General features: G+C 39.1%; 1 protein-coding gene across 2 annotated transcripts in view; it reads right to left on the reverse strand.

The window, feature by feature from the left end:
* COL11A1 (collagen type XI alpha 1 chain) overlaps positions 1-27875 on the reverse strand; it is a 272464-nt gene that overhangs the window by 242003 nt on the left and 2586 nt on the right. For both annotated transcript variants that reach the window (XM_087960746.1, XM_087960745.1), the window contains exon 2: positions 9526-9693. In XM_087960746.1, the coding sequence (XP_087816872.1) occupies positions 9526-9693 (168 nt within the window). The remainder of the gene's footprint in view (positions 1-9525; positions 9694-27875) is intronic.

A 27875-nucleotide genomic window follows, 5' to 3' on the forward strand; every position in this document is an offset into this window, starting at 1 on the left:
CACACACACACCTCAGCAAGCGGTTTGCAGGGTTAGCCAGCAGTTTCTCACAAGAGACTGAAGGCCGGTCTGCTCCCCCCAATTAGATGTTGGTTCAAGAGGGAGGGTCAGCCCTGCTGATGTATATGTATCGTATCTTGTGCTGACCCGGCCCGTCTGTCAAATTTTAAAAGTCAATGCGGCCCCCGAGCCAAAAAGTTTGCCCACCCCTGTGCTAGCAGGAACTTTGGAGATAGATAAACCACCACTGATCTTACAGCTATCTGGCTATGGTTGTCTAGGTTCAATGCAAACTTTTGGCCATGACAAATTCACCTTGATCCCATTCTAATATTGTAGAAGTTTTGGTTTGAAACAGGGAAGCCGTTTGTTGCAATCTAGGCAACCCCCTACTGTTTTGGTAGCTCTTAGTATGAGCCAGAAGTCAATAGCATAATGTCATTCTAACATTTTGGCTAATTTGGTCATAAGGGCCCATATTTTAATTATCCCCTTCAGTTAAAGATGCATGGGTTAGTTCTATTTCAGCCTCCTTCAATTCGCATTTCATCCATCAGTCTCTTGCATACCATTCTGACATTAATCTACTAATATTTTACAAATGCTGTACAGAATGTCCAACTCCAACATTTTTATATGCATTTTCTCATGAACTGAGCATTTCTGGATCTATTTAATCCCTATAACACACACACACACGTTATTTGATCAGAATTAAAAAATGCAGGGAAATGTGAAATTCAAAGTACTACTGCATACCGAGTCAAGTCAGCTCAAGATGGAGGCTGAATGGGAGAATAACCTTGGGAGACAGAAGAATCAGTCTAGGCAATGGTCTGATAAATGAAATCTGAGTCCCAGGGTGGAAGTAAATGGAGAAAATGTCTAAAAAGGGACATTCTTTTTTTTTTTTTTTAATTTGGAGAGTGAAAGTAATGAAGGGGAAGGGTACTTTCAGACTTGCAAGATTCTGACAAGATTCTGACAGTTTGTGCTTCTTGTCTCGACTACTTTAAGAGGCTGACACTGAATGCTTTCCTCAAGAATCCTTAGCTCTAATTTTCTATGGTGATTCTCAGTCATCCAGGTCACAATTAGCGCTAAATCCCAAAGGTGTTTTTTCAAAAGGCAACTGGACTTTCTTTGTTTTTCCTTGAAGACGTTTCGCTTCTCATCCAAGAAGCCTCTCTCAGAGAACTGAAGAAGCTTCCTGGACAAGAAGTGAGACATCTTCAAGGAAAAACAAAAAAAAGTCCAATTGCGTTTTGAAAAAGCAAGCCCAAAATTGACATAAGTGTAGCCATTTTAGTTTGTCTTAGTATATATTCTTTTTCTTATTTTCTCTGTGGCAGTAATGGGGGAAAGGGTTTCGGACGTGACACATTCCTAAGGGGGGAGGAGTGGAGATAAAGAGAGTTGTTCTGGCTAGATGATCCTTCTTCCCGTGGGAAATGAGCTGTCCGCACTTAGGCCCCTGGAGGTGGAGATTTATGACATCAAGCAATGTTGTGTTACTTCTATTGGAGAATGTGACTTTTGGGGGTTGTTTCTAACTTGTAATATTGTGAGGTAATTCCAGGTTGGGTCAGATCCGGGATTACCATGGACTTTGCCAATTTGATGCTTTCCTAAATAAAAGAAATCTTTTTGAAGATGGACTTCGTTATTTTCTTTTAAAATGGATTTCATCACTTGGAAAACCTGACAGCACCTTTGGGATTTAGCTCTAATTGTTCCCTCCTTCTCTGGCCGGGTCACGCTTAGTGTAACATGAAACCAGACAACTACATAGTTACAAATTCATGGCTTAGCATGATGTGTGAATCTAACCTACATTTCCATTTCCTAGGAACTATTATCCCGGAGGCTATAAAGCGTGCCAAAAATACATGCGTGCGTGTGCCTTCACCCATAATGCAATGTGTGTGACCCCCCGCCCCTTGCGCATCTGCGCATGACCACTCACATGCGCCCCACCCCCTGCACATGCACAGCAGATATGTGACAACCAGCTGGCTGGCAGGGGGCATGCCCGCATGAGCAGTGGGTCTGTTCCAGGCAACCGCTTGCGTGCCAGCAGAAATGGCTCTGTGTGCCACTTCCAGCACGCATGCCATAGGTTTGCCATCATGGCTATAAAACCATTCTCAATTTTAATCATCTTTATTCACATAATTCTTATTCAAACTCAAAGAACTACTTCTTTGTAAGCAAACAACTTTGGATGAGTTTCTGTTCTGCTTCACAAATGGCTATTGCTCTTTTTGTTTGAGAACCATTCCTTCATTAAGGTAGAAAATAATACTTTCTTCCCTTACCCAGGGGTGGGATTCTACCAGTTTGCACCTATTCGCTAGAACTGGTTGTTAACATTCTAAGCAGTTCGGAGAACCGGTTGTTAGAAGAAATTACTGGCCTAATCCTGTAAGGAAGGCAGGATGGAAACATTCTGGTGTTGCTTACAGAAACTGCCTCTCCATTAACTCTTATTACATTCTTGGCAGGACTAGACTTCCTGTCTCAGGAACATCTCTGGAGTTTTTTCCCCCCTCCTTTGCTGGTACTTTGCTTGTGTGGAGTGACCATTCAAAGTTACAATGGCACTGAAAAAATTGACTTATGACCCTTTTCACACTCGACGTTGCAGCATCCCCACAGTCATGAGAGGCCAGGGGAGGAGATGCGTGCCTCGATGTGAGTGATGTTGAGTTGGCCACACCCAGCCAATAACATGACCACCAAGCCACGTCCACCCAGTCACATGACCACCAAGCCATGCCCACCAACTAAGCTACGCCCACAGAACTGGTTGTTAAAATTTTTGAATCCTACCCCTGCCCTTACCCCTCAATTTTTTTAAAAAAAATATGCCTGCACCTCCCCAAATGAGGCCAACTGGGATATAAATATGAATTCCTTTCCTTAAGTTTAAGGTGGCTGCCACAAAAGAGACAGGTGAAGGACCAAGAAAGCTAGTGCCAAAGGTTGTTTTATTTAATGAGATTGTCCACAAACTACCTAAAGGGTGAATTTACTCAGTACTCAAAACAAAAACGAGTTACAACCAGGTCACTGCTACAATTACCAGCTCCATTAGAAAGTAGAAAATTACCAACTCTGTTAAAAAGAAAACACTCTGGTGCAGAGGGAGAATGGAAAAGATTTTGTGTTAACTCTCAGTTCTGAATGCATTCCATTCTCACTGTGTACCACATGAAAGGGGACATCTGCCCTGCTCCTCTCTGCATTGGCTTTATCAGGAAGCCTTTGTTCTTTGCTCACAGTTTCTAAAAGGCAACACCACAAGGGTTTTCAATCAGGGGTGAGCTCAGGGGTGCGTTTCAAATAGTTTTACCACCGGTTCGGTGGGTGTGGCTTGGTGGGCATGCTTTGCGCACAAGCATACACTTTGCTCATGCGCGTACGCCAAACACACACTTTGCGCAGGCGCAGAGGCTTTCTGACTCACCTCCTGTCGCTTCAGCAGCTGCCGCGCGCCAATCAGCTTGCCGTGCAAAGCAGCTGTGCTTCAAAAGCAGGACATAAAGGTGAGTATGGGAGCCCGGGCGGGCGGGCGGGTGGGCCCAACAGCAGAGGGTTGGAGAGAACTGGTTCGGTCTCTGCTGCTCACTGGCACTACTGGCTCGGCAGAACCAGGCCAAACCAGTAGAATATCACCACTGGGTGGGCTTCAAAAATTTCAGCAACAGGTTCTCTACCCGGTTGCTGGGTGGATGTGAGCCTCCAGCACCACGGTGGGGGGCATTTTTTCCTCCCAGGGCTCCGGAGGCTTTCTTCGAATCTCCGGGAGAGCAAAAACGGCCTCCCTGGGCTCCGGAGGCTCTCTGGAAGCCGGAAACGGGCCCATTTCCAGCCTTTCTGAACTTCCGGGAGGCCCATTTTTTACCCTTCCTGAGCCTCCTCATGCACTCTGCACTTACCTGCATCCAAAATGGGCTGCATGGGGACTCCTGGGAGGGGAGGGGTGGGGTGGGTGTGGCCAGCCAGGAGTGGGATTTGGGCAGGGGTGGGATTCTACCAGTTCGCACCTGTTCGCTAGAACTGGTTGTTAATATTCTAAGCAGTTCGGAGAACCGGTTGTTAGAAGAAATTACTGGCCTAATCCTGTAAGGAAGGTAGGAAGGAAACATTCTGGTGTTGCTTACAGAAACTGACTCTCCGTTAACCCTTATTACATTCTTGGCAGGACTAGATTTCCTGTCTCAGAAACTTCTCTGGAGTTTTTTTTCCTCCTTTGCTGGTACTCTGCTTGTGTGGAGAGACCATTGAAAAAAGTAACTCATGACCATTTTTCACACTTACGACTGTTGCAGCATCCCCACAGTCATGAGAGGCCAGGCGAGGAGATGCGTGCCTCGATGTGTGTGATGTTGAGTTGGCCACACCCAGCCAATAACATGACCACCAAGCCATGTCCACCCAGTCACATGACCACCAAGCCATGCCCACCCACAGAACCAGTTGTTAAAAATTTGAATGCCACCCCTGGATTTGGGGGTTCTCTGAACTGCACAGAATCTTAGCTAGGGGCTCTATTGAATCCCTGTGAACCCTCAGCAGCCCACCCCTGTTTTCAATGACTACGTCACTGCCTTTTAAGGCTGAGGGGCAATGACATTTTAATATCCAGTCTTATTGGTGAAAGTGGTACCTCAGGACAGAGTATTAGGAGGTAGAAAAACATGGGGCTCAAGGGGTGGCCCTGAGGAGCAACCAAGTTGGTTAAATCAAAGCTCATTTTATTTGCCAATCATTGAACAGAAACTGTTACTTTAATGGACCATGAACTAATGGCTTTTCTAATAGGATGCATTTGTTAAATGATGCTGGGCAAGTCCACTCGAGAAGAGGATGATTTGCACCTTGTTTTTCTTCTTAAATTTACCTTAAAAAAAAAAAAAACACCCAAATCTGAGATGCTTCTAAAAGTAAGATCCAACCTTTACATTGCACATACAAAAAATCATAACCATGGATATGTGAAGTGGATAATAAAGATACACTGGAAACATTTAATGAGGAACTCAGCTACCAAATTTTGACATTTTCGGAATTGCTTATATGACACCTACTTTCAAAAGAATGTCACAGTGGAGTGATGGTTGACGTTAAAGCACAGAGGAATGGAAAATGTTTAAGGCATTCTATCGTCCAACATCACAAGATGTCAGGGAGCAAGAAACCTCAATCCTCCTACCAGCATTTACAAAGCAGGCCCCTTTTTTCCAGTGTGCTAAAGAGAAATAAGTAGCACGTAGGTGGGTTTAACCAAGTTTTCTGTAATTCCTGTCTCCTCCCCACTCAACTCCACCCCAATTCCTGTTATAATGGTGACTTGGCACTGATTTTTGGTACTGTAATGTGCAATATTTGGAAAGCTGAAAGAGCAACAAAATAATTAGGGAATTGGGGAATGAAAGATATAAAGAAGGGTTACTGGAATTGGGTAGGTTGAGTTTAATGAAAAGAAGGACTAGGAGTGACGTGATAGCAATGTTCTAATATCTAAGGGGTTGCCACAAAGAAAAGGGAGTCAACCTATTTTCTAAAGCACCTGAAGGCAGGATAAGAAGCAATGGATGAAAACTAATCTAGGAGAGAAGTAATCTAAAACCAAGGAGACACTTCCTGCCAGTCAGAACAATTAATCAGTGGAACTACTTACCTCCAGATGTTGTGGCTGCTCCAACACTGGAGGTTTTTAAGAAGAGATTGAACAAACATCTGTCTGAAATGGTATAGGGTTTCCAGCCTGGCTCAGTTGTGTGCTAGTCCAGCCCTCTTTTAGAAAAAGCTGACCAGCCATTTGTATTATAGAAATAAAAAAAATCATCTGAGCTAGGATAAGGAATGCACCAGTTTCCATTCTCTAAAGAATCTCTCTGAAATGAATCCATCCTAATAAATATTCCCAGAGATTCTTTAGGCAGTTTTTGTGCTCTGCCCTTAAAAGCTTTAATCAACTTGTTTTCCAAAATTCTTATAGATTCTGTGAATGTATATAGTGCGTGTGTATATATACATCACATATTCTGCCAAAAAACTAATCAGCGCACTAGATGTCAGGTCTCAGTTCTGCTCCCAACCGGCATGAACAATTCCAGAAAATTGAACAATTGGCCAGTAGAAGCCAGCTTCAGCACAGCACATTGCATATTGACTGATTATGTGCCATAAAGTAGATTTTGACTTCTAGTGGCCACACAGATACTCCATGAATCATTACATACACATATTCATTATAAGCCACTTGAAAATGTTCTAATCAGAATAAATGATTTCAACGAAGAAATGAATATGCACTCCTCATTTTCATTGTCTTCCATCCTGAGATTTCTTTCTTATATTCGTCCCACTACACTTTTCAATAAAAATAGGGGTTTTGAGATTCTACATTGGGAGAGTGGCCATGTCTTTAATGGAAAAGAAAAGGAAGGTAGGCTAAAGGTGGCAGCTGGGTTTACTCAGTGCAGGGGGCCCCAATAAGTAGTTGGTTCAGCTATTTATTTTGCATTTATTGCTATTCTGCTATTGCTCATTTTTCTATTTGGCAAATGCCCAATTTAAACCAGGTCCTTTCAGCAAGCAGCAGCTTTGTTCCTCCTGAAATGCAGACACTTACATAGGCAACTACTGTACATCAGTTAAGCCCTTTGTTCTCTACACCTTGTCTGTTACAGACAGATGAAAAGTTGTGTGAGTTCCATTAATTGTTTATGTTAGTTGTGTTGAATGCTTACCCCCTTAAAACATTAAAGACTACTTAGTAGAAAGGGAGCAAGCAATTTAATACATACATTTGTTTCAATCCAGGAAAGAAAAAGAGGCATCAGATATGAGTTTATTTCTTAAAGTCACGTATATTCCATAGAAGTATAACATTACTCATTGTAGCTTGCAGACTATATATTAAAATTACATGTTTAAGCCTGCAACAACAAGAGACTTTTGCAGCCTTGCCTCAAGGTGAAAGAGATCTCTTTTATATTCTTTTTGGTTCCTGAAGTTGTTAGAGACAATCAGAAGAAAATCATAGGTACTTGAGGAATAATTATAGTAAGCCTAAACAAAGCTGTGCTTGGCCAGAACTTGTGTGTTTGTATATTCATTTGTGGAAGTAGGTATAAATCCTGCACCTGTATCAATTATGACTGCTAAATCAGATAATATAACAGATTATAGATATACTATATAATAGTTATAACAGTTTATATCCACAAAAAATCTCACAAATTGCTCACAATGCGATTCTATGTGGTCTACATTTCCTTTTACAGGAAATAATGAACAGGTAGTCCTCAATATTTGATCCCAATTGAGCCCAAAATTTCTGTTGCTAAGTGAAACATCTGTTAAGTGAATTTTGCCCAATTTTACGACCTTTCTTGCCACAGTTGTTAAGTGAATCATTGTAATTGTTAAGTTAATAATACGGTTGTTAAATGAATCTGGTTTCCCCATTGACTTTGCTTGTCAGAAGGTCGCAGAAGCTGATCACATGATCCCCAAGACACTGCAACCATCATAAATGTGAGTCAGTTGCTTAGCATCTGAATTTTGATCACATGATCACGGGCAGTGGTGGGGTTCAAATAATGTAACAACCGGTTCTCTGCCCTAATGATTTCTTCCAACAACCAGTTCACCAAACTGCTCAGAAACTTAACCGGTTCTCCTGAAGTGGTGCGAACTGGCTGAATCCCACCACTGATCACAGGAATGCTGCAGCAGTTGTGAAAAAATGGCCATGTTACTTTTTTCAGTGCCATTGTAATTTTGAATGGTTATTAAAGGAGCTGATGTAAGTCAAGGATTACCTATGCCTTGAAAGAGTTCCGCTTGGTGAAGAAAGAACAAAAATGAATTTGTGATTTATGGGTTTGATGATATTAATCTTACGGAGGGAGAAAAGGTAAAATATAAGTGCATCTATAACTGCTATCAAAAAGACCAGATTCTATATTCTATTGGAGAAAATTTTAACAAAATAAAAGAAAATATTAGAAAAGAAACAAAGGAAATTAAAAGAAATAGTGAACAAGCAAGAAAGAAAATATAAAATGAAAGAGTAAATAAGAAAGCTTTATAAAAGAGCGGAATCCAGTCTTTTTGACAGCAGTTATAAATTTTGCTTTATTTTGTTAAAAAAATTCTTCAATATAATATATGTATATATAGTATATGTGTATGAGAAAGAGTTCCACTAGGTGCCATTGACCCCAAGGCATAAGGCCTTCAAAGAGATTCTGGCATGTTTTCAGTTAAATTTGCCAAACAAAACTCCAAATTTTGCATTTTGACTTTCTTGACAGGAGAGCTTCAAGCTTTGCATGAGATTCCCTAAGGCCTAAACCACAGACCATGAAGATACAATGTCATATATAATACTTGGCAACTCCACCAAAAAAAAAGGAGAGAGAGTGAGTTGTGGTCTGTGGTCCTGTCACAATATATGCTTTCCTTTGAAAGTCTCTTAACACACTTCTCTGAATTTACTACACACAATCAGACACTAGGTCAATTGTTGAAAAAAGAACTTATTGTTTCCCAATGGAATATAATATGAAACTTTGGTTTAATAACAGCAAAGAATTATTCAACCAACATGGTTTAGCAAAGAGAAGGATCGTATTTCAAAAACATGAAATTATTGAACCAGTAAAAGAGATGGGGAAGGATGAGATCACAGTACTAACTCCAGAGTTCAAAGTTATACTTGAAGCACCTTCTAACTACAATTAGCCTAGCCTCTAATTTACAAAGTTTGTTTCCAAACTGTCCGAAACTTAAAAGATTATGTCATGGTTTTCTGCATTAAGTTACCAGTGCATAAGAACCCATTGTCACTGCCACTTTTAATTACAGTGCAAATATTACTATAGATAGTCCAAACTTAATAGTAATTGGCACCGGAATTTATCACTAAACGATGCAGTCATAAAGGCAACCATCCTGCGACTATATCACTGAGCAACTGCAATCCCAACACTCTCCATTGCTGTCATTATGTAAGGATCAGGGGTTGTTAAGTGAGGATCTCACATGACTGGGAGGACCAGTCATCAGGATCTCTCATTGAGCGCCATTTCAACTTCAAACAATTACTGCTTGATTTGTGTAACTGAAGGATACTTTTAATGGCTTTAATGAATTAGTGAACATTAAGAAAAACTTTGTGGGATCAAACCAAAGATTCCCAGAGCTTCCAACAAGATTTTTTTAATTGTAGTTCTATTACATTGATAACTAGTCTCCATACCCACTTGTTCATGTTCCTAAGCAATTGATGTTCAGAATCTAATTTTGATTATTAGCCACTTGATTTATTTCTCAAATTCCCAGTTAAAGCTGAATTGATGTAAATGTATTGATTGGACCAACTGAAAATAAAATGAGATCTTTTGAACTGGTAATTAGAAAAGTAACGTTAAAAGACTGATAAATGCTGAAAATCCACTCCACATACATATATGTATATCCAACGTAATATTTACACTGACTCACCTGGGTACAATTGTTTAGTTGGGGCACTGAGTTGTGCAGTTTTTGAAACTCGGTAGGCAGCATCTGATCCTTTGGAATTCTTTCTGTTTATGCAAATTCCTGATGTTTTTGATATTCCTTCTGGAGATTTATGAAATTCTAATGTTTTGAGTACATCAACTGGTTCAGCTGAAACATAAGGGGAAAAAAGAATTTAGAATATTCATAATTCTTCCAAAATATTCCCATTCTTTAAAAAGGGGGAGGTTATCTGGGGGTTCTCTGTATCATTTCTCATACAATGACAAAAAGCTCTAAACCAGGGTTTGTCAACCTTTTGGACCTCAGGGACCACCAAACTCATAATTTTAAATCCCACGGACCAGAGACCCTGGGGAGAAAAAGTCTGCAGGAAAATTCCCCACCCTGTTTTCCTACTGATCGATCATTCTTTATTTGGGATCACAGGATACTGTCTCCAGCTCTGTTCTTGGGGGGGGGGGGGAGAGAGAGAGAGAGAGAGAGAGAGAGAGAGAGAGAGACTTTTGGCTTCATGCAAGGAAAGCAGCAGAAGCAGCAGAAGTCTTTCTTTCTCTCCCCCAAACTCCGCTGGAAATGAGTCTTTGTGAAAATTGTTGTGCCGGTGCAGCCTCTTGGAGCAGACTCGTTTCTGGTAGAGTTTGGGGGAAAGAAAGAAAGATTTTTGCTGCTTTACTTGCATGCAGCCAAAAGCAGAAGAAAGAAGCGGAAAGAAACAGCCCGGTGGCCAGGCCAGGCGCATGGGGCGCATGGGGCAAGTTCCCCCCCTCCACCCTTTCCCCCATCCCCTCACTACCTCATGTTGTTCGCAATGCAAGCGACACAAGCCTTGTGTTCCCACGCAACCTGGATTAATTGCTTTGGGTGGTGCTTTGGGGGTGACATTTCTTTGAGAACCACCAAAATTTTCTCACAGACCATCAGTGGTCCCTGGCCCACTGGTTGGCGACCACTGCTCTAAACAATCTCAGTGATCCAACCACAAGGCCAACTTTGGTCCACAAAATTAACCAGATTCTATTTCAATTCCTGAAATCCAATAAAATATTGGCTTGAACATTAGCAAACTGATTTCTGCTCAGTCTGCAAATGAATTGTGAATTGACAGCTGAAATGCAAACACCTATAGACCAGAGTGCCTACACCTAATTTTTCAAGTGAAAAATGTAATACAAATCTATTCTTTAGTTATCACACACATATTCTTACAAACACCGCAAAAGGTAAATACCATTCGTGCCCTTATTATGGTCATCTCGTATAACCTGGCTGATGTCTTCCACTTGTTCAACTTGTTGTTGTTGTTGTTGTTTTATAATGAACCTGACTCTCCCCCATCACTCTTGATTGCCCTGAGTTTTGTGCTGTCTCACTTCTTAGCCAATCCCCAGACCCTTATAGCAATACCTCCTGAAAACACACTTCATGGTAGACTTGAGTGAAGATTTGAATGAATTAAGTCCATCTTAAGAGAAAAAAATGTATTTATTTATTTGTTGCAAACCTGGTAGGCCAATAATATGGATAACTATCCCAGCTCTAAACAATGTGTAAAACATGTTAATGCCAGTAAAAACAAGGAGCCATTCAAACTATCAGGTACAAAAGTTCAGGTCTATATGTGAAAATCCAGTTAAACTGATTTTCATCAGACCATCATCAGAACACTGATGATGTTACCTAGTTTGGGTAATTAAACGTCTGCAATAAAACAGCCAAGTTCAGAGAGTACCAAGGATCCATCCTTTCAACCCTAAGCTACAAATAGTCTCCTTTATTGGTACCTCATAGAGATTTCAACAAGATCAGCAATGAGAGGCCAAGTTTCTTGAGTTTGTTCCTCAAAAATAATTTGGTTAGCTGAAGGGAGATTTGAATGTTCTGAAATAGCTTTTAACTAAACCTGACATCTCATGAGTATACTGGATTACCATTCCTTCAACTGGGAAGATTGGGAGTTATGGCCTGAGCCATCAGAAGAATGTCTGATTCAGGAAAAGTTACCTACAATAAGAAAACTGGGCAGACCTGGATTCTATCAGAATCATTGTTTCCTGTAATTCTGAGGCAGGAGGCATTGTTAACTATGTGGAAGGTGAGGATTTTAGGAAGACTGAAAACAAAACACTTTGCTCATTTGGGAGGCAAGGACGAAGTGACCACTAGCATCATATCCAGGAAAGGGGAAGGGTTGGGATTGGAGGGGAAGATGGCCAAGGCATGATTGCTGTTTCCACAATTAACATTTTCAAAATGAAAAAAAAAGGAGGGCAGAATGAGCAAAGAGTGAAAAACCAGCAGTTGCTGCCATACTAAGCAACTCCTTCCTTGTGTACTCATGTCATTTGATGGCCAAAGCTGTCAAACTATCTCACTGCCACCTATAACCAAGTTGGCAAGTGGACAATCTTTTCAGGAGAATCCAGCTTCCAACCTCTTCCAGACCTTTTGTAATAATAATGGTTTCCCTGCTGTGGAACCAGGGACTTCTAGTAGAAAAACTACTTTGGTAATAGGAAATCCTAAAACCTCACTTTCAGAACATTTTATTCACCAGCTATATTTCTAGCAGACAGGAGACCAAAATCAGATATGCAAAAAAAGAGGTAAATCCTCAACAGGAAAGCACAGCTATATTGAGCATATAATGGCAATTACTGAGTGCTTAAAGTACATAATTGCCAAAAATTAAGATAACATTAAATCTGTCAAAATTCAATGAATAAACTCAATTTCCACTGTTGCCAACATTTTTCTCTTAATACTATAAGAATCTACATAAATCCATCAAAACCACATTAAAGCTACCACTATACCATTTGATTGAAGTGTTCCTTCAGAACCAAAATGACTACATGTCAATTTACTTGGAATTAGGGCTCACAAGGGTGCAAACTAAGCCAAAAACATTGTTAATTTAGTTTTGGATTAGCTTGTGTTTCAATTCACTCATCTGTGGTTTATTCAACAAATCATGAGAAAAATGGGCTTGGGTTATGAGTGATGCATAATTAGTGCAATCACTGAGGGTGGATATTTTATGCCTTAAATATATTGTTCTATAAATATTTATTTGGGAGAAGGAGACAATGAACCTAGTTGTGAGACTCTATGGGCAGGCAGAGCTGCAAGGATATTGGCATGATCGTATATGTAGAGATACTTAATTGTATTATTTCTACTACACACATGGATGCATGATGCAAAGTTTTATATCTTGTTGCTGAGTATCATAGATCATGAGGTTAAAAGATGGCACCAATTGCTCATTCATCGAACTGGCTATTCTCAAATACAGAACAGCAGGAAGGATCTCAGATGTCCTCAGAAATATAACGTTTCTAAAAAGTTATCCTCAGAGAATGCAGTGTACATACCATTTACGAATTATGATATAGTATACAAGAGTATGGAGACGATCTTACAGAATGCAAGAACTGTGAAGTAAAGTTTAATTTAGATCTGGGAAGGAAGACAGGGTGAGGAAAAATCTCAAGATAACCATGCCTTGATTTTGTTTGATATAAGAGGGAGCAGAATAGGTTTCCAGGATTCTATCATACATAGAATAACAAAGTTGGAAGGGACCTTGGGAGATGTTCAAGTCCAACCCTCTGCTTAGGCAGGAAACCATTTTAACCAAACAGGCAGGGCACAAAATCAGCAAATAGCCCTTACATCAACAAAGTAGAATTCTACTAATCCTTGTATTGACTGCTGCCTGAATGAGATGACACACACAGACAGACACACTAAAAAAAAGCTATCTACAAGATCTTTTCAAAAGATTTTTTAAAAAAAGGATTCAGCAGTAAATCACACAGCCCCCATTAAATACGGCTAAACCTTTTCCTAGACCAGGACTCAAGTCTAACAGACAGAGTTCAGCTATTTTTTATTATAAAGAAGAATGAACCCAGATTAAATAATTCATTGCCTAGTGCCAGGATAAGAAGGTAAATTACATTCATAGCTCCAGTAGTAGAAACCCATATTTCTTTCTGCTCTTTCTATGACTTTATAGACTCTTTGTACAATGTATGGTGGCCTTGAAGCTGAGCAGATACTAAGTATCTACATGACCAACAATTCAGATCTCAGAAACAATACCTGTTGGTTTATTTATCACAATAGTGATCAATTAGTAATAAATATCAGGAAGTGGGGGGAGAAAGGGCTCTACCTAATGAAAAGGAAAATCGATGCATATAAACTACCCTTATTTGTAGAAACTTTTGTTGAGCTTGGCTCTGGCAATAAATTCAATAAGTCTTATTTCTTTTATTTCAGTCAGTATTTCCATCTTATGTTACCTCCACATATACAAGCCAGTCTTCTGAATTTTATCCTTTAGTCTAGACTTCTTCTTCCATTTTAAAAAATATCAAGCAGAATGTACATTAACATTAATTAGTATAAAAGCCGGACCACTGTAGGCCAGCACTGGAACAAGATAAAACGTAAGAATAATTTTAACAGAGTAACTCAAGATCAAGCTTCTCCGGCATCTCCATTAATGATTTAAAAGCATCACCCAACAGGGTTTATTAATAACAGCTACTCTTTAGTGCAAGACCATGTTTCTATATTTATACAGCAGTCAAGCCAAGGAGAAAGTCGTTTATGCAACTTTTCACATGGGCTTTGATGGGGTGGGATTCAAAAATTTTAATAACCGGTTCTGTGGGCGTGGCTTAGGTGGTGGGCATGGCTTGGTGGTCATGTGACTGGGTGGACATGCCTTGGTGGTCATGTTATTGGCTGGGTGTGGTCAACTCAATATCACTCACATCGAGGCACACATCTCCTCCCCTGGCCTCTCATGACTGTGGGGATGCTGCAACAGTCGTAAGTGTGAAAAATGGTCATAAGTCAATTTTTTTCAGTGCCATTGTAACTTTGAATGGTCACTCCACACAAGCAAAGTACCAGCAAAGGAGGGGGAAAAACTCCACAGTCCTCCCTAGTCCTGCCAAGAACGTAATAAGGGTTAAGGGAGAGGCAGTTTCTGTAAGCAACACCAGAATGTTTCCTTCCTGCCTTCCTTACAGGATTAAGCCAGTAATTTCTTCTAACAACTGGATCTCTGAACTGCTGTTCTAGCGAATAGGTGCGAACTAGTAGAATCCCACCCCTGGGCTTTGAATAAATTCTCTAGGTTCATCTGGGAAGATACATGCAACATTATCCCAGTATCTATTTACTAAACCACAGCTGTCAAACCTGCAGCATCACTTTGCCATCACTTGACATTACACAATGTTTTTCCAATTTGTGGAGCTGGAGTGAGCATAGCCTGCACATGACGCATCCAGCCTGTGGGCTACCAGTTTGACATCCCTGTACTAGACCAATGCTTACTACATGCTTAATTTTACATGACCATGGCCAGCACACAAGATAAGACTATTTAAACCAGATGGGAGCAGTGTGGAATGCAACTTGCCCATAAATAGCACCCAGTCTACTAACATTTATTTAGATCTTCAAGTCCAAAGAATAACTAAAATAACCATGAAGTAATGGCTGAACTGGAGATTCACATGCCAAAAAATGAGATTCAGTATATCCTTGAGGGCATGCTTAGCCTAGAAATTTGCCATTAGTACCGGTACTAAGTTTGCAAATTCATTCCTTATTTCGCTTTCTCTACATGGTTTTTTTTCAGAAATTTAATTTAGAAGACAAAAGATGTTGTTCCTACTACTATAGTTTACACAATAGCGAATCAGAACTACAGAAAACTACTGAAAGATCTTCAGCAGATCCCAATATTAATCATCTCTGTTTAAAAGTACCTGGTTACAGTATAATTGAAAGCAAGCAGAAGCTGGGACTTGTAATGGTATGAGAGAATAACATTGGGAGACAGAACAAAGAGCCACAGCAAAGGGAATGGTCAGATAAGAGGGAACTTAGCCACAAAAGGAATGTGGATATAGCAAACATCTCAGAGGGTATCCTCCCTATTTTCTTGGACTGTAAAGGTGACCAGTGGAGGGGGGGGATGTACTTTCAGACTTGCAAGATTCTCTTAATGTAACCTTACAATAATGTAAAATTAGTCCATCTGGTTATGCTTTTTGTCTGGACTACCTTGCAAAGCGGACAGGACTAGTTGCTAGTTAGAATTGTTACCATATAACCTTTTCAGAGGTGGTATTCAGAAGGTTCTGACCAGTTCTGGAGAACCGGTAGTGGAAATTTTGAGTAGTTCGGAGAACCGGTGGTAACCTTCCCAGTGGTGGGATTCAATATTTTTTATTACCAATTCTGTGGGCGTAGCTTGGTGGACGTGGCAGGGGAAGGATACTGTAAAATCTCCAGTCAGAGGTGGTATTTGCCGGTTCTCCAAACTACTCAAAATTTCCACCGCCGGTTCTCCAGAACTGGCCAGAACCTGCTGAATACCCACCTCTGAACCTTTCCCCAGGAGCGGGGAGGGAATGGAGATTTTACAGTATCCTTCCCCTGCCACACCCACCAAGCCATGGCCACAGAACTGGTAGTAAAAATTTCTGAATCCCACCACTGATCCTTTTGCTAGTATTCCTAACTGTTTATTTCCAAATGATAGGAAAATCCAGAGGTAATGCATAAAGAGAAAGTTTGCCCACAGGGGTGGGGGGAATCATACTGGAGATTTATGTTTCATGTAAAGTCATTTACTACCACCACTAAATCACACCAGGCAGCAGTAAACATTACTTCAATAAATACCGTTAACAGCTTTGCTGAGACAAAATACCTGATTGATAAAAAGAACTGAAAGAGGCAATGAAGGGCTCTGCCCCTATATCTTTTCCCTACTGTTGCACCACTAGACTTATCTCAAGTGCCCAACTAAAATAGAGTAAACTAAAAAAGAGCATCCGAACATTAGCAGGAGGAATCCTTAGTTAGGTGAAGAGTTAAGCAACCTTTCCTGTCCTGATCCTTCTCCAAGAGGCTAACTCCCCATCTTGACATTTGTCTTACAAGGAAATCATTGAGTTCCTCCAGGTTCCCATGATTGGCTTTGATAGTAGCCAGATGGTTAAATATCCTGTACTAGAGGAGGATTCTCCTATTTACATATGTTAAACATTGCTTCTTTTGGAGAGATTTTATTTTTGCTGAAAATGTATATTCCCTGTGTGGATATGCTAGAGCCAAGTTAAATGCATGGAATGCATTTTCTTCAGGAACGTATCAGAAGAAATGGTAAGTGATGAACTGATAAAGCAAGCAAGAAACACTCAGCACTAGTAAAAGGCAAGGATTCCTAAGTATACTAGAGACTGGACAGAAAATAAAATTGTAGCAATGTTGAGTGGTAGATTAATTACTTCTCAGATTACTTTTTGAAATTTTGCAGATAAGATCCTTGCACTACTGCATATCTACTGGAGGAAAAAAAGTCAATTCCCAAAGAATATAAACCGCAACACAAATCAGTCCAAGCTTAACAGGTTTTCAAGAAAAGAAAAAACCCAGGGATTAATTTAAACAGGATTTCCTTTGGACTTTTGGGGAGGGGAAAGAAGCAAAGTATTCACCTGGGCTTTGATTGAGAATAACTTCTCCTTTGTATATTCAGCCTCTGAAAAGCCAGAGGCTGAAAGCAATGGGGTTAGTAGGTGTAAGACAGGTGCAAGTTCTTGCCTAAAAAGGCCCAGCAACTCCAGGGATAAAAAGAATGAAAGTAGACTTGAACCAGAGGAAATATACATATTTATATTTATTTTATTTATTAAAGGAATATTACACCTATCTCACTTTTCAGAGCATCTGTGGACATATGATGGGAGGCAGACATACAGATCCTAGCTGAAAAGCCCAGTTACCTTACTTACTTGGGCAATTATATATATTTTACAATATAATCATATGAAAAGGAAGACCTCAATATAAGAACCATTTTGGTCTATCGATTAAGGCAGCAAGCTAGAAACCAGGAGACTGTGAGTTCTAGTCCTGCCTTAGGCATGAATGTCAAAAGGTATATTCTCTCTCACAGCCCAACTGAATTCACAGGGTTGATGTTGTGAAAAGAAGAGGAGGAGGAAGTATTGGGCATGCATGCCTCGAATTGTTTATAAAAATAATAAAGCGGGGCGGTGGGGGAGGAAATAAGTAAAGTATTCTATTCTGTTGTATGCTACGCTACTGTTCTGCATAATTATGTTGTAGGTTATTAACCACTTATTCTTCAATGATCCCATCCCCTGCCAAAGTATCCCACCTGCCAGACCATTGAGCCACCAAGGCAAAATGAATAGCCAGAAGATTTTAAACTAGATCGGGATTCATCTTCAGAAGACATGAAGTTTGTTTGTATCTGTCTGAGGCAACTTAGGAAAATGAACATGTCCCAGGATCATATAACATTCAAGGCCAAGACTCATAAAATGTCAACATTTTGTCAACAAAGGCTTGTGCATGTCTAGCCCACATTCTCTAACTTGCTGTCCTGCAGTTTTACTGGCACTACAGCTCTTCAAAGTCCCAAGCTAAGCATGGGACCTCTGGGAAGTGATATAAATTGAACTCTGGGAGTTGTAGTTCCAGAACAACTGGAGGAAAACAGGCTGGGGGAAAAAGTCTGATTTGGGCCAAGGATGGGTAAACAGTTTCTAGCGGTCCACATCTAAAGACTCCTGCAGTCTCCATTAGATCCAACAGTTTGGAAGAAAATGTATGTGTTTACTTGTATATGTTGCTATCAGTTTATGAGAATTGATTCTAGAATCACTTCCAGCAGACGTGATATTCAACAGGTTCTGACCAGTTCTGGAGAACCAGTAGCGGAAATTTGAGTAGTTTGGAGAACTGGCAAATCCAACCTCTGACTGGAGATTTTACAGTATCCTTCCCCTGCCACGTCCACCAAGCCAAGCCCACAGAACCGATAGTAAAAAAAATTGAATCCCACCACTCAATTCCAGCCTGCAAAACAAGAGATGCCCAATCATTCCTTGGCATCTAATTGTTCTTTTTTAAATATTCAAAACTGCATCTCTCCTTTTGCAGGCTGGAAATGGTTCTAGAATCAGTTCTCATAAACTGGTAGCAACATATAAGGTAAACACATACATTTTCTTCTAAATTCTTTTCTTCCAAACTACACAAACACACACACACACACTAGATTACTGGAGTCCTCACTTGAATTAAAAGATGTTTCCCTTACTACAGAGTGTGGACATATGGGATTACTTTTGAGTTCTTCCGGAAGAGAGTTGGGGAATACAAGAACCAAACAATCTTCATTATTAATGCAGGACTTTTGGCTTTTTGAAGGCTGTAGGATCAAGTTCAGGATATTAAAAACTTTATCCAAGTCATTAACGTAAATTTATTTGCTGAGCAAGAAAAGAAGCTGCTGTCCAGATGCATTTTGCATGACTATTATCGCTGCAATTTACACATCTTAGAGCTAGTGCCCGTGTTCATCTCTATGACTTAGTAATGCATTATCACTGGTGTGTAAGAATGGGTCTTCATAACACCTCCAATTCCTATACATCACACTTTAATTAACAAGGCTGCTCATGGAGAACTTACAATCAAGTCAGGAGCAAACAAGTGATAGATCGCACTTGAATAACCGACCCTTAACTAGCATAAGGAATGTTCTTTATGCAACTATGGAAGAAACAAAATTATCAAAGGGCACTAGACAAATACAAGTAAATCAATTCAAACAATTAGATACGTTGTTTACCTAAAAATTAGGTTGTTTTAAGCCAAATCAACCTGTGAATCATGAAAGGGAACAGGATGTAGCTCTCGCGTGTTTTGTTTCCACGTTGGAAACAGCTAAATTGTTCTTTATTGCTTTTAGTTGTTTTGTTCTCTATTGTGCTGCTGGTTTTTTTTAAATTTTAGACACTGTTTTAGTAATACTTTCAGAATATTCAGCTGCATGCCTAGTTTGAACATTCCTTTCAATGGCAGCATGTGTAGCCTTTGAATAGGTTAATTGAGAAGTTAACAAAACTGGCAAAAAGAATGAATATTTGTTTTCTTTAACTAACCTTCAATTAATACATGTTCACTTTCTTGGTATTCATGGTTTTCATTTTGTTTCATTTATTATTCCATTGGCAAAAATATAGAATAATAATTTCATCATTAAAGAAAAAACTGGCAAGGAAGCTAAACAAGTGATTTGCAGCTATACCGGAAGGAAAAAATAACTTATTTACAACTATCCGTCAAAACAAGAAGGTTGAAGGAAAATTCACACACTTATCTTATTGGTGAGAAAATCAATTAAAATTAAAAGGCATTCTTAAAAGGATTGTACAACACAGTAACTATTATATAAGCATATTATATTTGCAGAAATCCAGATGACCATTAGTTGGCAGCAAAACAAGACAGAAAATTCATATTCTTTGCTCTGCCATCTTGTGGTCATCTTGATTTTTTTTCAGTCTAGATATGGTATGTCAATATTATTGCTGGGATTTTGGAGAGAGTGGAGAACATTTTCAAATTTTAAAAGTCAGTAATCTTCAAACATTTATAGGCCGCTTTGGTGAGAAATAGGAGTGAGATTATATATATCATAGATATATTTATATATGGCCGGCAAGTCATATTCTGCAGGGTAAATAAATATTTATGCAGATTTTTCTGAACAATCAGATCTTTAAAGTCGATACGCTGTAAGGATAATCAGCTGAATGGGAATTGGTTTTGAAGAATAGCATTAAATCCTTTCATTATTCAGTGGAAGCAAACTAATTCAGCTCTGTCAATACAAATAACTAGTCCCGTGCCCAAATTCCTTCTGCATATTTTTTTTACTCAACATCCTTCAACTTGGTGGAAAGAATTTCATTCTGATTCCAAGAATACAATTTTAAAATTGTACTGAGTAGGGAGCAGAAGTCTTGCACTTACTTTAGTTATGAAGTAACCAATCTATGAGAATATTAAGACTAGGGAAAACTGTGAAAAGGTCCTTTGTGGTGATATTGTTTTGACTATGTCTCACTGAAATAAAGGCACAAATTCAAATAGGGACTTGCTAAGCCAGAGGTCCCCAAATTTGGCAACTTTAAGACTTGTGGACCCCTATGCTAAACCATGGACTCTAATTAGGTGGTGAAAATTTTGGGATTTTTTTTTAACAATATGCCACGTGGTAACTTCATTTTTACAGATGAAAAATGCTGAGAGGGTGATTGAGTGGTGTGATGGGTTACATCAGGGGTGTCAAACTCGCAGTGTCACGTGACGTATCGGGGCTTTTCCCCCCTTCGCTAAACTGGGTGGGGCTTTTCCCCCCTTCGCTAAACTGGGTGGGGGTGGGGCCAACACGTGACGCATCCAGCCTGCTGGCCACAAGTTTGACAGCCCTGGGTTACATGAATAGCCAGTTTATTAATTTTAACATCACATTAAATACTTTCGAAGAGGCAGGATTTACGAAGCCTTGGGTTTCATTCATTTACTCAGCTCTCAGAATATTTAATGTGGCCACAGAGTTTATTTTGTGTGTGCTAATGGGATGTTATATATCTATGCTGGTCTTGAAGATGAGTTCCAGGCTGTCTAATCCAGTCTGAACCCTTGGATGAAACCTTATTTTCATATTTTGGAATGAATGAATAGATGTCTGGAAGAGAACTAAACATTTAATCTCTTAAGAATATACAGGATGGGGGTAGAAACAACAGTCTGAATGCTATTTTTTCTATGCTTATTTCTGTAAAATTGTATATTTCACTGCAAGCCACTTCTGCTGTCTCTGAAAACTAATTAGGAGTATTGCCAGCAAGCCTCAAACTTGACACTACTCTCTCTTGTTAGATGAGACCACTTAGCATCCAGCTATGCTAACTCTCCTGGCAAGTGTGGTGATTGCAAGCAGCAAAATTATACCACTCTGTTGTGTGTTGACTTCTCCCTACAGGCTGAATTGGAAGCAGACATATAGGCAAACAAGACTTTAGAAATTTCTGATTTATTGCAGAAAAGCTAAGAAGCCATTACCAAAGAAATGTCAGTGATTGCTGTATATCAAATGCAAATTCTATTTATACTACAATCAACGTTCAAGAGGTTTGTTCCTCTTTCTCCTGCCTCCTCCATATAATGGGCTGGAGTGACTGTCATGGGGGAGAAGTTTCCATCTGTTTCTTGTTTTACCAATGGCAGAATTGTATGTTCTTGAATGTATATAAGCTAGTTCTTTTTCTCAAAGAAGAACTCAAGGGCCATCATTCTGATTCTTGCTAGAAGAGGCTAAACTGGACAGCCTCATACTACATGGAAGCTCCTTTTCAGGAGCAGCCAAATATTTTGGTTGTCCAAAAAATTAAGTGGTCTTCTCATTCACATTCTCACTTCATTTTTAAAAGCTATTTTATTGAGCTGAGCAACAAAATCTTGGGGATGTGAATTGGCCATAAATGGCTTCTTGAGAGCTGTTTGTGGGTTACTCTCTTCTGACTAATGTGTTGATGTATCCAGATGTTTGGGATTCAACAAACCACGGCCTACCATGATATGTGAATCACGTAAATGGATGTGCTTGAGTGCCATCTGGTTCCTTTATGCACAGCAATCATTTTGACAGCTTAACAACTGCAATAAAGATGGCACTAATGCAAATACTGAGCAATTGCACCCACTGCCATGACAGCATTGCAGTGGTTACACATGATATGCCAAGATGCCTTCATACAAATGCTGCCATTATGTCTTTGCATCCTGACATCTGACACAAGTGCGTGTAAGTCTTGCCATATGTGTTATGACATCCAAGTTTGGAAACCAGATTCTCTTGAAGGAGGAAGTACATAAGTCCTTCACCTTATTGAGTCTGTCATCTGCACCTCTATAATTGTCTGGTTTGGTTCTGCAACCTAACAGGACAGACATAGACTTCAGAGGATAATTAGGACTGCAGAAAAAACAATTACTACCAACCTGCCTTCAATCGAGGACCTGTATATTGCACGAGTCAAAAAGAGGGCTGTGAAAATATTTACAGACCCCTCACATCCCGGACATAAACTGTTTCAACTCCTTCCCTCAAAATGACACTACAGAGCACTGCACACCAGAACAACTAGACACAAGAACAGTTTTTTCCCAAAAAACTCACTCTGATAAACAAATAATTCCCTCAACCCTGTTCAACTATTACAAAGTCTGCACTACTATTACTGTTAATCTTCTCATCACTCCTTATCACCCATCCTCTCCCACTTGTAACTGTATGGCTGTAACTTTGTCGCTTGTATCCTTATGATTTACATTGACTGTTTCCTAATAGGATTTGATTGCTTATTGTACCCTATGACTATCATTAAGTGTTGTATCTTATGATTCTTGATGAATGTATCTTTTCTTTTATGTATACTAAGAGTATTTGCACCAAGACAAATTCCTTATGTGTCCAACCACACTTGGCCAATAAAGAATTCTATTCTATTCTATTAATGGAATACAATATAGAGATTTAGGCTGTGTTAATCTTGATTTGGGAGACCATTTGGCTACATGAATTCAATTCTGCAAATTTCTGAAACTTAATAATTTCATATCTTAATAACCTGCACAAGATAAGTTAACTTTAATTTCTTGTACTGAATGCACTATTATTATGGCTTCTCCCAGAATCATAACTTTCTCACACAAAGGTTTCCTTAAAAAGAAAAGAACACTATTAAACATTAGTTTATTTTAAAATCAGTTACTAGATTATGCTAGGCCAACAGCCTTGCTACATTAACTTGTATAATTTGCAAAGCTTACTGTTTTCTTTCTAAAACGATGCCTTAATCTGACAGCTGGTAATACACTTTTCTGTGGTAGATCAGAAGTAGTGAATGGGTGATTTGTGGCTTTGGGGCTATGGCATCTTCATCCAAAAGACTAAATGTTGTTTTTTTCCCCAGGAACAATTTCTTTCTCCAAAGCACAAGAGATGCCGTCTGCTTTCATTTAGCTTACTTGGACCCAACAGTAAATTAACAAATGGTTAAAGATTTTGTTTCCTTAAAGGAAGCAGGAAAGTATGGTGAGAAAAAGAGCAAACTTCTTAGAGTTCGCTGGTAAAAAATCTTATGTTTTGGTTATACAAAATTAAACAGAAGATATGACAAATATTATTATCCCAATGGACTTTTGTTATTATTATGCTTATAAGAATACTGTAATAATTCTTTTTTGGGGGTGGAGAGAGTAGTTTTCTATACTAAAACAGACCAAATGGCCACAGAGCCGGAAAAAAAAATCTCCCCTGACATGGCATCAGCACAGTGGACAGAAATTAGACAAGCCAAGGAGAACTGTAGATATTTATTAAAGGGTCCTTCATAATATATCAATTGGATGTTGAGTGGGATATGAATATGGGATTTACATTATATTTAAAAAAAGATGCTTCTGGTCCCATTCCAGCTGTTGGCCATCACCTGTTCTGAGATCTTCAGTTGACCCAGCCCTCACACTATCCTTATCTTGGCTGCAGGATATGTTTTCTCTTTTCATTGACTGCCTCTGTGAGCCCGGGACTAAATTCCCAAGGCAACATTAGGCTGCCTTTTCCTCTGTAGAGATAATCCCAATACAGACAGCATTTGAAAGCAGGAGTGGTAGCAAATGTGCTTTCATTTGCTTACTTAAAGACAGAACCAGCCCAATTTTCTTTCTGCCCCTTTTGGATTATATGGAAACTAACAACTTTTTAAAAAGTGACTATTTGCAGGTACTCATTTAATAACTGACATATTTAGTGACCAAAGTTACAGCCACGAGGAAAAAAGTAACTTTGTGACCACACCTCGCATTTACAATTTTCATCAATCTGTAAAACAAAGGAAAGTTGGAGTAAGTTTGTAAGCACAGTTGCTGTTTCATTTATCAACTAATGACTGAGTTTCTGGTCCCAGTTGTGATTACTAAACAAGAACAAACAAGTATCTTGTTTTTGGAGTAAGTATGGCTGTTCAGAATTCATGGTTGGGTTTAAAAAAAAAGAATGAGACAAAAAAGAAGAGTTTAATGTTTGATGTATCAAAATTGAAATATATGGAACATCCCAAGCTGCTTCTAGTGTCTCAAGATAAAGGCAAATTCTTATGTCCTAACAACTTCCCGGATCCTTTTTACCAGAAATGCAAAAAGCTCTTCTGCATGTAAAACTGAGCAACCTAATAATACTAGGTCATACTAATACTAAATATAGCAGGAGTATCAAATTCACAGTGTTATAGGGGCATCACGTGACATTTGGGACTTTTTTTTCCTTGGCTAAACTGGGAGTGGGCCCGGATCGTGGGCCAGGAGTTTGACAGCCCTGAAGTATAGCATAGCAGAGCAATAGCATTTAGGCTTACATACCATCCCATAGTACTTCACAATACTTTCTGGGTGGTGTACAATGTAACTTTTATTTGCATATTGCCCCCAACAATCTGGGTCCTCATTTTACCAACCTGGGAAGGATGGAAGGTTGAGTCAACCTTGAGCCCCATCAGGATTGAATTCCAGGTTGTGGGCCTGCAATACTACACTTCAACTACTGCGCCACTGGGGCTCCCAGTATTTTCAAAGCAATGATACTTAAAAATGCATTTATTTACTGACTTCATCAAAGCAATGCTTTCTGTTATTTATTAGAAGGGCTGTGCAGACTTCAAAACCAATTTGCAAAAAGGGCTTCAGACTCTCTGCTGTTCATTACAGCAGGCATATTCTTTCAGAGTTCTGTCCAGAGAAGTTCTGCTCTCAATTTGCTCCAAAGCATGTCTTCAAAATAATTTCCAAAATGGGCACAGTCCTCCTTATCACGTTCAAAGTTTGCTTCCAGAGGCTCATTCCCATGCCCTTTTAATCGCCAGCCATATTTCATTTTATGACCTCAAATGCATTCAATGAACCTTTTAATCCCAAATTTCTAGTTCTCTAGAGAACATCAAACAAGCAAGAGATATCTAGTATTATGAAAGACATCCCTGTTCTACAATCGCCTTCTACTCAGCAGACAAATTTACAGACACAGATTAAGATTAAAACTGTTTAAGAGAAAAACTTGCACATTTCTTCCATGTTGCAGAAAGGGGCGAGGTCTAGTCTGAGATTTTTTGAGATATATAAGTCAGCAACAAAATAGGAAGCCATTTCTTAGAAGGAGTGGCTTAGCAGTGAGGGAGGAAAAATCTACCTTCCTTTTCTTACAGGGTTTTCCCCCCCTCTTCTCACCTTCTTGTAAAGGGCAAGTAAAGAACTGCAGGACTTACACAACATACCAGGCATATTTTTGTGTCAGCTGCCAGACCAGAAAGAGAGAAAAAAAGATATCAGAGTTTGGCCACTGAAAAGGTTTTTCAGACTGGACCTTGGTTCTTTTCACTGCCAAAGTTAAAGGATGTGCAGTGAGGAGATTCGGATCATATTACTCTCTAATCCATGGGATTCAAAGCCATGTCTGTAAGTGGAACTAGCTAGAATTTATTTCACATTTCTCCCCATTGTTTTCTAATTTGATCGTCTTTCCTAACTCAGTAGATAAGATTCTAGGAATTCTGCCTAACCTGCCATGGCTGGCATCTAAGAAACAGGTAAGACATTAATGTAATCTGAAAATAATATTTTGGTAACTATTAACAAACATAATCGATCAGCACATGCTACCTCAGTGTTTCTATTGTAAAGTTCACTGAAGACTGTCTTTTAGAAATTCCTCACAAAATTTAAATCTGTTAACCCATTAAACAATACGCCTTAATAAAACTGTTGTTTTATTCATCTACTAGAGCAATGTTGAATAAAGTAGCCTATTCATGCATCCTTGGCAACTGATTTCACATTACAAAAATAATCCACAAAAAATATGTTAGAATAAGCTGCTTTTCCAAAAAAAAGTTAAGAAACTACATCAAATATGTTTACATATAGCAGTTCTTTCATGAAAATGAAACGTTGTTTTTCTTTCTTTTTTTCTTTTTCTTTCTTTCTTTCTTTCCCTTTATTAGTTTTATAAATAACTCAAGGCAGCAAATATATCTAATGCTATTTCCTCCTGCTGTCCAACAGGGGTCCAGACCAGAATTCTGAAATATACAGTATATGAATTTCCAAAACATTCTCTGAATGAGAATTCTTGTATGATATCATCATCAACCGCTCATATCATTCATCACAATATGTTTCAGATTTTTTTTAAATCATCCCAGTTTTATTGCATACCCTTTGCTCACATAAAGCCGGTGCCGCTTATTCGATAGAGTTGCATTCACACTAACATCACATTGCATACGTGCAATTATATTTATATGTTAGTTTAGAAATTTCTGCAGATTCAACAGTTTATTCAAGATGTAAGAATAAAATAATTGGGATTAATAACTTTTAAAGAAAATCCATTTGCTTTGTTTGGAAAACTGCTTTTTAAGTAAAATAATGGATTGTCATTTTAATATTAGAGCTAATTTGCATTCATTTTTAAAGTAATATCTTTAGAATATCTAGAGGCTATTTTACCTTGGCTTTATTTAAATACATTGTGTGTATTTCATTGTTCTTTTTTAGTGTTCTTCTACCACTGCATGGGAGACAGCTTATATCTATTTTACATCTTGGAGGTCTTGCTAACCACAACAAAGGGAAAAGTAAAAGAACGCAACTTTTAACCTATGCCTTTCGGAAATGCCAAATGAGCGCTCTCTCGCTCTCTCCCACTTAACTTTAATGCCTGCTAAAATGATCAAAAGTTTGACTGTACTTCAAACAGTTACCACTGTTCAGGAAAGAACTTGGGGACTTTTCTGGGGAAAAAAACAAAGAACAGCATGTCTGCAGATTTCTTTTTGGCATTCTAGGGGAAAAAAAAAAGCAGATATTAGAAGGTGATGCAGGGATTTGTCAAAATGTGATTTCTTAATCACTCTGTCAAACTGTCATCAGACAGCAGCATTCCAATATATGTCTACCCAGAGGGCAGTTTCATCAGAACATTCTCCCATATTGCATACTTCAGTGAATTACAACCCTAGAAGGATCAACATCACATAGCAAAACTAATGTCTGCCTATTTTCAATCCTCTGAACTGCACTGGGAGAATAGCAAGATTCACTCCTTTTTTGTGTGAGGTGGGGGGAAGTACCACTTAGCATCTGATTTTCCAGGAAAGAGATGCAGAGCAAACCAGTTTGTCAGGGAGAGGAATCTCCAAATCATATTTGGATCTTGGAGGAAAGGAACATTAAGAAAACAGTAGCTGTATTTTTCCCCTCACACATCCCTTCTCTGAAAGCTTTTCTTGGCACCAAGCAAGAAAATAGTAATCCTACCCCTGCTTCTGAGCTGAAAGTGTGGCTTGACT

This window comes from Notechis scutatus, chromosome 3 (assembly GCF_049901735.1).
Source record: "Notechis scutatus isolate UNSWTSFEM ecotype Mainland chromosome 3, rNotScu1.2, whole genome shotgun sequence".
NCBI classification, from domain to species: Eukaryota; Metazoa; Chordata; class Lepidosauria; order Squamata; family Elapidae; genus Notechis; species Notechis scutatus.